The 11691-nt window shown below is 35.6% G+C and overlaps 1 protein-coding gene across 1 annotated transcript; it reads right to left on the bottom strand.

Annotated features, from left to right (window-relative positions):
* Positions 1–1673: 1673 nt before the first annotated feature.
* LOC107873085 (protein transport Sec1a) lies at positions 1674–11691 on the bottom strand. Its single transcript, XM_016719812.2, has 22 exons — positions 11402–11691; positions 10357–10415; positions 9599–9680; positions 9147–9225; positions 8639–8689; positions 8429–8525; positions 8294–8326; positions 7896–8024; positions 7410–7601; positions 7237–7320; positions 7064–7162; positions 6909–6979; positions 6553–6649; positions 5934–6059; positions 5744–5839; positions 4558–4671; positions 4380–4460; positions 3421–3632; positions 3071–3161; positions 2887–2976; positions 2177–2281; positions 1674–2060 (listed from the first exon to the last, which is right to left on the bottom strand). Exons 1-21 carry the CDS (start codon positions 11472–11474, stop codon positions 2225–2227), a joined length of 2013 nt encoding a protein of 670 aa, XP_016575298.1. The 5' UTR covers positions 11475–11691; the 3' UTR covers positions 1674–2060; positions 2177–2224.

Consider the following 11691-nt stretch of genomic DNA (forward strand, 5'->3'; position numbering starts at 1 on the left):
AAAGATGAATGGTCTGTGCAATAGATCACACATCTGTTGCAACACATGAGTGATCTGTTGGAACAGTTATCAACGATCAATATTGTTTAGATTTCTTCCAACATAGGGTCTTCTATCATGGCAGATGAATGGTCAGTTGGAAAAATCAAAGTCTTGGACTCTTCCTGTAGGAAGAGTTAGTAGGATTTTATCCAACAGGAGGTTCATCTGTTGCATCAGATCATTAATCTGATGGTTCTTCCATTGCACCAAATGGTTAATTATTGCATCAGATTTTTTATCCGGTGCTTAATCTGTTGCAACATATGGTAAAGTTGTTGCATTGGATATTTAATCTGTTGCATCAGAATTGTAATCTAATGGTTCCTCTGGTGCATCAGATGGTTGATCTATTGCATCATATGATAAATCTGTTGCATCAAATGGTTAATATGTTGCACCAGATGGGTAATCTGTCAGAGAAAACAGTAACATGATTTTGTTAAACAAAAACATCAATTTCACCATTTTTACCAAGAACAAGAACAGAACAAATCAAACCAAATTGTCCTTTTGTTTTTATAAACACAAACAATAAAAATCAAACTTCAAAAAAATGCAACAAACAACAAAATATCATAATTCACTTCGAAAAGAGAAAAGAAGAAATACCAGAAATTAGGGTTTTATTCGGACCACATTTCAAATTAGTGCAACAAATATTGAAATTGTTAACCAATACTATAAGAGAAGTTGGCTCAAGTTCCTCGTTTTCTTCAAAACTAAAAAGGTCATAAATTTTTACCTGTGAAAGAAGAAAAGGATCGATGAAGAATTCGAAACTGTTGTGGCCGGAGAGCAAGGCTGTCACGTCAATTGAAGTCGAAAAGGAACTCGAAGCCCAACTATTTGTAGTCGGATGCTGAAGTCGCCGAGGATTGAAAAGTTGGTTGGGAGAGAGTTGAGAGAAGTTGTTGAGAGAGGGATGAGAGACAGGTTGATTGAATTGAAGAGGGGAACTCGAAGCCCAACTATTTGTCGTCGGAGGTAGAAGTCGTCGGGGGTTGAAGGGAGACATTTTGCAGAACTGTTGGTTGGGAGAGAGTTGAGAGAAGCTGTCGATAGAGAGGAGAGAGTGGTTGATTTGGATTGAAGAGGGGTGTGGGTTGGGTTGATTTGTATTTTTTAAAAGATTAGAAAGTTTTGAAAATATTAATCAAGTCCACAATTAACTTAATCAAGTTTCCTAATGATGTTTGACTCTATCTGTTGGTCAATGTCACCAATCCTTCATTCAAGACTTAAAAGACACCTTTACTTCAATTTTCTCTAGTTTCTATGTGTGGATTGTCATCCGTATATAAAGTGCTTAGGAAGATAAAATTTTTGATCTTTTATACGAGACAAAGAAGAAGTTGGAAAAAGAGATACAACCATTTTTTAAAATCTTTGCATTAATAACAAGATAGAAAAATATAAAATAAGACTGTGTACGATAAATCCTATGATTCGGTCCTTCGACAAACCTCACGAGCAAAAGCTTTATCGACTAACATGTTCAAAGTATATCTATATAGCATGTACTACTAATTAGTATTTAGTGTAATGCTGGAATAATTTAACTTATATTTTTTTTATCACCTGAGAAGGTACCAATTGAGTCCAATTATGAATCAAATTAAAGGCATTGAAAGTCTATTAAAAAAGAAAATTCCATTTACCAGATGCAAACAATCTTTCTTCTTTCAATACAAGCCTTTTAAGATAAACTTGGACAACTAAGTTTAATACAATTACAAAAATTCACCACTGTAATCCTGCTTAGTGTTTGAAGGTTAAAACAAAAACTAAGTTGTACTCAAACTCCTTCACTGCCTCATGAATCTTGGAAGGAAGTTTCTATAACATCTTCTTTGAAGACAGTTCGTCTACCTAAGCTGCAAATAACTACAAAAGCAGTCATCCAACTGTCTTCCCTTTAAAATTGATATATGCCTTTGCAGTGAATCAAATTCTTCCACGAAAACAATAAAAGAAGCACCAGAAACTAAACAATCTGCTCCTTGAGTGTAAACTGCATCCTGCATTTCATTATTTAAAGAAAGTTGGTTTAGATACAGGGATGAGTAGTTTCTTCAAATGGAAGAAAAAGAAGAGGAAAACATAAAACGATGATCAGTTTAGCTTTCTCACTGACCTTCTGGGTGTCAACAAAAAACGTACTCTACAAATCTCAAATACCACATTAAATTCCGAGGCCAGGGTCTACTGAAGCCTCTTTTTCTGATAGCAATTTCAGTTTCTGTGAAACAAGATGAGAAGAAAGAGTTCAGACTGAGATATATCACTTGACTATCTTCATCAAAAAAATATTTCACTTGACCATTAGTGGTACGAAAGAGATGCACTAATTCCTTTTTCCGATTTCAACCATCACCACAGTTTCTAACTTTAGCAAATGTTATAGCTATCATAGTCCTGAAAAGCTGCTTCTCCAGACAGATTGCAGTTTCAACAATTTGGATGTTACAATGATGAGAAGGTCTATCAGAGATTTAGTTTAATAGATAACTTTGCTTGCATTGCATGGCTTTGCAAACAGACCTTTTTTTTAATAGATTCAACACTCACATAGGACCGAAATTGAAGTTAATGTTACATGGATCAACTCTATGTAAAATTTAAATTTTAGCTCAAGAATCATGGACTGAAATCTTGAAAAACCAAGAGCCTCCAAGTGATTGATACCAAGATTGATCATTTTAATATGAATGTTTTAAAAGCATGCTAAGAGCTATTCACAAGACCCTTTTTTCTTTCTTTCTAAGAGCGGAAGATTATCATAATTCTTAGAAAATCATCATCTAAGGCACCTCATTAAAGACTCCTGGAGTGAAATAATATTACCGTGATGTATTGAGGTGGATCATCTAGACTAGTTGTGCCAAGGACCACTTCCCTCCTTAACTTTGATGTAAGTTTGTGACAAACCCTAAGCTGCATAGAAGAAAATCAACGACATACCATTTTAGATGCTTAAGCTCTCACTTAGTGGAAGCCAGTGAATGGAACTCAAAAGTTAAAGAATTACCTCAGATCGAGTTGCACCACCAATAATGAAAACAAATATCCGTTGTCCCATATTCTTAAAATCAGTTGAAAAATTTTTGAGACTAGAGTCGCTAGAAAATTCCAGCAAAGACACAAGATGAGATGAGGAATGTTAGATTGCAATGAACAATTTCCTAAACATATTTAAAATTAACAACATTAATATAGCATGCTATGAAAATCCTACCCCATGGAAATATTAATGACAATTAAATGAATAAATATGCTACTCTTGTTTCTGAAAAGTGATAGTTTCTTCATGTGGAAGTCGGTTGGATCTTTTAAAGGAAAAAAGAAATTCTATTAAAGACGATTTTTCCACGGGAGAACCTTGAATATCCATCATCAGAAGTACGAGAACGTGCCCAATTTGGAGTCCTCCTTGATCTCACTGAGCGTGGATTAGTAGATTCAGTAGTGGCCTTTGGTGGAATATTTCTTGCAGAAGATCCATTGGCCTCATGAGTAGTTTTTTGAGCATTGTTCATGCACTGATAATCATCTTTCGACAAGTCACCTTTACACATTTTCTCAACCAACTCCTGAAAGAAGCAAGATTGATTATATGATTTAGGAAATATGAAGTATAAGCTAAGCCATTCAAAGAGCTATTTGATTAAACATTGAACCATTCGGAAAGTCTAGAATATAATTGAAGTTGAATGTATTCTGTTTTCACGCAATGACAATTTGAAGAAACATCTCTGTAAAAGCATTATGTCTTTCTTTCTAAGCATTGTAGTCCCCAAACTCAAACACTGAGTTCCAGTAAGAGAGGCAAGGACAATTGGACCCAGCTATTCCAAGTATGGAAGTTTTCTGGAATATAATTCAGAATCCTTCAATGGCAAGAAGGTAAATTGGTCCTTAAGCAATTTCCAGTTCAAAAAAGTATTGAGAAGGTATCCTCTATGCGAAGCATGCAATAAGATCTTCCAGTCAAAATATCCTCTAGATATTCTCATTGCTAGGTCATTTAGTGGATTCAGTCAGTCAATTAGGACCAAAATCCTACTGTTCATATAGAAATTTGAAATTAACCTCTATCTGGTCACAAAGTTGGCAGTTAATTTGCTTTTCCATACTAAAAGTCAACTTAATCTAGAAAAAAAAGAAGATATATCCATATGGGTAACAAAAACGACAACCTTCTTACACAAACAATACAAAAACTGCAACCTTCTTACCTAACAATTTTATAAGCACTAAACTAAAAATGAAAGTATCTTTCCCGTTACTTATGCAAAATTACACTCAAAAAAAGAGGAGTCGGAAATCTTATAGCAAACCTCTATCATGGGATAAAACCGGAAAAGCTGCCATGTTTCTTCTTCCTCTCCAGTTCGATCCTTTCTAGCTGCATTCCCTTTCTAATATGCAAACAACAAAATCCAGCAACTGTCAGGTCTCATTTCTCGCACTAAGCTGAAGACTCCAAGAAATTTTTAGAAAGTTCTAATGTTTTACCTTTTTTGAATCAAACTTCAGGGAGAAGCTTCCACTTGGCTTCCGTTTTTCTGAACCCTCTAGCAATCTCATATTTTTCACGGCCTTCATATCCTCGGGTGACAGTTTTGCTAACTATGAGAAAAAAAAATTTATATTAAATATTGATTAGATTTATATACTCATCATCATCCCGCTGCTCCTACCGATGCTTACTTCCAAGTAAGCAAAACAAAGTGACCACATACGTCTATGTTGCCACGATATTGTTCTATGGAAGCGGGCAGGGAAGGAATGGCGGAACGAAGGTCGCGTTAGCAAATCTGCTGTTCTAGTTCAAACCAGGCTATCTCCTCCGAGAAAACAGGGGTCCAGAACATTTTCAAAGTTTCGTTAGCTTCATTAGCAGTACAAATGAACCAATAGAAAACATAGCCATGCATTTGAGATAAAAAATAACAACTCTAGAAGTTGATTCTAGGACTAGAATATGGATAGATTAGGGATGACCATATTTTTCTTATGGCATAAAACATTTGGTTGAGAACTTTTTTCTCCAGAACTGGTTCATTCTCAAAACAGTATACAAGGCGGCCAAGAAATCCTGAGAGCATTGATGTAGATGAGATAGCTTTTGTTGGTCCACGTGGTGAAATTGTTACATGAATTAGAAACTTTTCCTCTTGATCCATTGCTCACTCCAAAATTTTCTTTCATTTACATCACATTTTCTAAACTACATCCAGTGGCACATTATAATTGTACTTAAAAAAATGCTTGAAACATCAAAACAAAAACTGCCTCAACTAACCCAACTGCATTATTTTCATAGAAGCCATTTTTTTCTTTTACTATTTTTATTGTTCTTGTATTATTTGGAAGAATGCATAGAAATACCAACATTTTAACTTGGAAAATTATATTGTTTGCAACATCCTATTCATATTCTTCTGATACTTAGCATTCTATGGATTCTTTAGTAATTTTCGGGCATCATCTTTCTTGATGCATTACCGAAATCATTTCCAGTTGCTCTTCAGAAGATTCTTTCTACTCCTTAAAGCAACAGCTGAAACTACTACTCTCCAGTTGTTTTTTATGTGTCCACATAGGTTTGACAATCCACCATAAGATTGTTTGAACAAAACCTCAATGATAGGCTAGATGGAATTCAGACTGTTTCAAGATATTAGCATGTAGGAAATACCTGCATCAGTTTCGCTGCTTTGTCACCCTCAAATTTTTCTGGATAAACAGATGCATAAATCATCATCAAGCGTAGCTTATTTTCACCTGACGTATCCTGCATGCAGCAAAGTTGTTAGTAAGACCATACCTGGCAATGGAAATCACGACGAGTTCGAATACATATTCCAAGCCAACACAAAAATTATCACCTGCTTCGTCCTTAGAAATTGGATAACTTCCTTCGTTGCTGCATCGCCAAAGACAAGATCCTGTTCTAACTGTCCAAGTTCCCGAAGACCCGTTTCTCGGATAACTTTATTAAGCTCACCTGCAATCTGATCAATCAAGTAATGAAATGAACTTCAGCTTTATTGCAAGCTAGGTTCATCACGTCGTCAAATTCAATTGGTTTTAAGTAACCAAAGAATAACTATATGGACATTAATATGGTAAGACCAATGACATGGAAGCTCTTATGTCTTTCAAACACCTGCAGTTTGTGTCCAAGTAAGGTATGACCATCCCAATGATCGCTACTTTACCACATAAGGAGTCAGGAAGAAGCTGGCTGTTATTGGGGATTATACAAATTTAAAATACAAGCCTAAACCAATGAAACTAGCTGCTAAGAGTCGTACATCCAAAAGTACCTCAAAGTCTAATTTCTAATAGTCTACCTCTATACAAGAACGATTTTAGCATTTGGAATTGTTAAAGCATTACTCCATAAGAACTACTAATTGTGAAGAAGGGCTAAAGTTTTTAAATTTGCTTTTTGAAGAGGAAGAAGTCTGTGCATGGATAGATCCAGTTGACTAAGGAACAAACCTCGACATGGATAGATAGTTTCTCTTTTTGTTCATTATACTGTGGCAAAGCTTGGACCATCTTCTGCAAGTCCCGTGTAGATAATTCACTTCCATCTCTATGTAAAAATAAATTTGAATTAAGAAATTATCAGAAAAATGAGGTTTCATGAATAAAATTCTGTACATCTGCTTATCTGTAGTTAATAAATCACAGCTATGATCAATTGGTAACAACGTAAAACAATTAACAAGTCACTGAATGCTGCATCATGCACAGACATGGAGCACACCACATGCTATAATCATTAAGATACGGGTTTCCACAACTTTAGCAAAGGAATAAAAATTATCTTTCACGGCTAAAGGAACACCAACCTTTGCTCCATTTGTGCTGCCTTGTTCTTAGAAACAAAGTTTGTAAACCTATCGTGGAGTCGTTCACTAGCCTGATAAAGTCTTCATCAAGTTAGGAGTTGAAGTGCATATGACATGCACAAGCATCAAAAGAATAAGGAAATTCATGAACTTACATCAGCTATATGAGTATGCCGTAGCTCCAACCAGACAGGATCCTGATCCTCCAAAAGAACTTCCTTCTTCTCAGGTGGACCACCTGCTTTGCCAGGAACCTGATGTGGATACATTTCCGTCAAACTTCAGGAAAATATTCATATAAGAGATGTAGAACATGAAGCAAGGATACCTCATGTACATATTTATTTCCATCCATATCAAGCAGGTCATGGCACATGGCATCATATGTCCATTCATGAATCACAGGAGCAATCTAAACGCGAAGATTCGCCATTTCATCAAGTTAATAATGAAACAACGACAGTGCTTATTATTGTTTTATAAACAAAATCATTTGGAAACCTGGTCAACAGATCTGTCCAGAATCAGTAATTCACATGTCTCCTTCTGTGGATAGTTAGGAATACTAGACTTATACGTAGTGATATTGTTCCATATGGCTGTAGCAAGTTTTCCAGGAACTAATTCACGGAAATTTGCCGCTGTTGATCCATCTTGTTCCTTGGCAGCTCGATAACGCACAAGAGGAAATTCCTGGATGTAAAGACAGAGTTTTAGCCAAACTAAGCTGATCACGGGAAACAGTAACCGGAAGAGACCCAAATAAAAATCAAAGATATTCATGAAATTTCAATGTCTTTTAGACCATCAAAATTCTTTATTTTTACTTGAAGAGCAATCACAATTGCACCAACCTTATCAACAGTTTTTTTTGACAGAATAATTGTAACACAAACTAATACAAGGCTTTTACCAGTAGTCTTTTGGTTTGTATATAAAACTTCAGATGAAAGAGCAAATCACCACATTGGTGAAGTTTAAATTTACCTTCAGTGAAGCAAAGACGGTGGAAATTCTTGTTGCCATTACGTTCAAGGATGCTTCAGCAAGCCGGGAATTTTGAGCACTTTCACCAAACAACTCTGAAAGTGCTCTTTCATGGTCAGTGACAAATCCCTGTGATAAAAACTAACACATTAAAAAAGTCGCAATCTGCATAATTCTTAAATCAATCAACAGATAAGTACTCAATTACGAATTAGTGGAGCTCAACTATGTGAATCTTCTATATTTATTCCTATCAGTTCAGTTCCATTTCATGTCTTAATAATATTTTATTCGTCAAAATTGTAAAATCCTTTTAATTCCCAGTTTATAAACAGGTATTGAACTAAATGCTCCAAGTAAAGCAAAAAAGTGTTCGTCGAGATATTTGCCAATTTTACCTGGCTGTCTATTGGAAAGTACTCAAAATTCATCTGCATCAAAAAAGATAAATGAAAACAAAGATTCAGTCAAACTTCTGAAGAGATCATTTTCGTGATGCGTGCAGTACTTTAGACAGAGAACATGATCATTACCTCTCCTAGAGCACCTATACGGGGTATGACACTTGTGTCATTCTTGATGCGCGCGACCAGGTCCTTAGGTATTGGGGAACTGAAATATACATATGCTCTGAAAAAAAATAGGGAAATAACAGAAGTAAGAAGACAAGAACCAGAGGAATCAGTTAAATTGAACAAAGTACTGTACACTAAATTTTATATAGAACAAGATCCTGTCCATACTTCCTGTATAAAGGTTCTCTTCCTGACATATCGGACAAGAACATAACAACACTGCAAATTCAAATTTTAACTGTTAGTTCTCATTTTAAAGTGTTGCAGAGGGAAAAAGGACTTGATGTTTCGGACAAGAATCAACAAAAAACTGACTTAGACATCAAACATAACGGAGGAGAAAGTACATGCAAAAGTTCACATCATATACCAAACTATGAAAACTTTATGCAACCATGGATGAGGTCCTCTTCCTTCAACTTCCACATGGAGAATAATATTTTAATTTGCTTCTTTAAGTAATTAAACAAAGTTAGTTAAAAAGCGAACTATTATGTTTTCTCATTTATTCAAATGGTAATTTGTATCATTTGGGAATTTGGAGGTACGTGTGAGGGGACAGGGCAATAGAACATTCAAGATCATGTATGAAGTCAATACACCATTCTCGTGCTTTTTTTACAAAATCAAACACATGAGGACTGTAAAGAACGGATTTTGAAAGGAAAAATCATACTTCTCCTTTGACGGTTGGATAAAGTATATAGCATCCATTGATGGCAAAGGTTGTCTTCTTCTAAAAAGGTCTTCCACCACTGTAATAATGAGAACACATTAATCATTAGGACATGCTAGAACTAACAACCAATGAAAATAGTCTACATGGAACTTCGTGACTCATTTGCACTAGGTTTGGTGACAAAGTCAATAAACCTTATGTTTCTTACTGAGTGAACTGGATATCACAGAGTAACTTCTGTGGTGCCTTAAAAAAATTTATTTTCTCTACAACAATAGGAGTAGAAACAAAGCCTAATGAATCTAGTCATCACTCCGTCTCATTGAAAAATGCTCTTTGTTCTTGGTTTACCGAAGGGATTCGATAATTTTGGGAGGTTAGATTAGATTGTCAACTACATCTACAATGATGCAGATAGACTAAAAGAGTTCATTGCATGCGGAGCTCACATGAAACTCCTTGATCAGTGATATCAGCCATTTTGCATGTGGAAGACATCACTTTTACCGTTACTTTGTCCATAATAAGAACCTGCAAAGAAGTAGATAAGCAGAGCGTAAATTTTAAAAATTGCAAGTCTCTCATTCTGTCAAGACATAAGGGCAGCACATAACTGAAAGGAAAACTAGAGACAGAAGCCAATAACAACAGTGAATGCTAAATTTATTCTTATGCAAGTGAAATTCTTCTTTCCTAACACTATCTTTCGAGGTTATCAGACAATCTCACTGTGGGCGGGTGTTAACTCGTGAACTAGTAATAAGCAATGCCATACATGCACACAGCTATAACATATTGGTTCAGAGAAAAACATTTACGCACTTACACCAATTTAAAAGCTGCCTCAATTCATTGTTCTCACATAAAAGGCAACACCAAGAAAAATAAAATGCAGAAAGTAAGTTACTAGAAATTTGTCAAACCATGTCAAACTGGTAACACCATTACAATTCGACGTATCTCATCAAAGCTTTAGTTTTAGTATTTCATAAACAGCATATTATCCCTTTTCCTGTCTTTCAAAATAAGCATCTTCCTCTTTCTCTAGGAAACAAACTTTCTATTAGTCACTTTCGGCAACAAGCAAACAAACTTCAAAACAAGTAAATACTCATTATCTTTTTGCATGTTGTCCTCATATATATTCAATTGACATTTCAAAATTTAACAAACTGATTTTGTGTAATAAATCCCTCCTGTTAACTACCTTCCATGAAGATCTTGAATCTCCTGAACCCGAAGTTCCAAGCATTTCATGTAATAGTCCTAGAACAAACATACATCAAGACAGTCAGTGCATTAGTAGAAACTAATCTTTAATGCATCGTGAAGTGCCATACACATCCACGGAGATCAAGGGACAAGTTCAATGCATCAGGAAGAAACAGTAATCCTGAGGTAATAACATAATTCAATGTTGCAGTAGAATTAAAATGTTCAATGCATCAGGAAGAAACATTAATCTCTGGGAGCATACTTCTTGTTGCTAGATTGAAACGATGCTAACAAAAGGTTAGACGATTTTACTGGCTAATAATATCTCCCATTTTGCATGTTTATTTTTCCATTTTTAAGTATTCAACTGCTAGGTGAATCCACACAGCAAATATTAAACGTGCTGTACACATGGGTAAAAAACCTATTAGATGACCTGACTAGTTTCCTGAGGAGTTGTCTTGCTTGAGATTATTTCTCTATCAGCTACACATTGTTGTGCATCAACAGTAAGATTCAGCTTATTATACGATAGATTAGGAAGGCAACCAATCAATCACTTATTATAACTCTCTCCACCCCCACCCCAATCTCCCTCCCCTTTTTTGAGGCACTAGATTTAGAACTATCAACTCCTACTTGAAATCCAAGAAAGTTATGGTCAAATTATAAAGGCTAGTCAAGTGCACTGAGCTCCCACTATGCATGCAGGGCCGGCTCAGGAAAAAACCAGATCACAAGAGTCAACGATGACTATTTTTACTGCAGCAACCCGTGACATCAACTTTATCAGTTACGCAAAGGCTTTCTTAAATTAGTTTAGGTCAAATTACTTTTATTGTAATACAAATTATAAGGTGAGATATGCTTGATCCAGAAAGCACTACATCATATTAATCCATGCAGAACGCATCACATCCTCATACATGTGACCATCATTTTCGCCAATGCTAAACTAGTGTAGGAACGCACATTCTAAAAAAACTGGAGACAAGTAATAAAAGTGAAATAAATGAAACTATAAGGAAACATCTTACGATCACGGCTGAGTTGCTTGAAACTCTTATACTCTCCGCCATGAGAGCCCGTCTCCGAATCTGAAAATGACATATTTCTCAATCCAAAATTTCTATTCTACTCGATCGACAATTGAAATTGAAGTTTGGTGAGAGAGTGGAGGGAGAAAATTGTGGGAAAGCGCTATTATTGAAGGGGAAAATCGAGAGAGCCTGAAAAGTTCGTTAAAACTTCGTGGGGACGCACAAAGAGCTCTAACTTCCAATATACTAGTACTGCTTCTCTTTTCCCACTTTTTTTTTTTCATAAA

Source organism: Capsicum annuum, chromosome 1, assembly GCF_002878395.1.
Source record: "Capsicum annuum cultivar UCD-10X-F1 chromosome 1, UCD10Xv1.1, whole genome shotgun sequence".
Taxonomy (NCBI): domain Eukaryota; kingdom Viridiplantae; phylum Streptophyta; class Magnoliopsida; order Solanales; family Solanaceae; genus Capsicum; species Capsicum annuum.

What these genes read in the sequence shown, in the direction of transcription:
- LOC107873085 (XM_016719812.2), bottom strand. Translation starts at nt 11,474, where the DNA reads ATGTCATTTTCAGATTCGGAGACGGGCTCTCATGGCGGAGAGTATAAG. An exon ending in CACTGATCAAGGAGTTTCAT is followed by an intron (nt 9,226 to 9,598) that starts GTGAGCTCCGCA and finishes TCATTATTACAG; the next exon opens with TGGTGGAAGACCTTTTTAGA. An exon ending in GTATAGGTGCTCTAGGAGAG is followed by an intron (nt 8,327 to 8,428) that starts GTAATGATCATG and finishes TTTTTGATGCAG; the next exon opens with ATGAATTTTGAGTACTTTCC.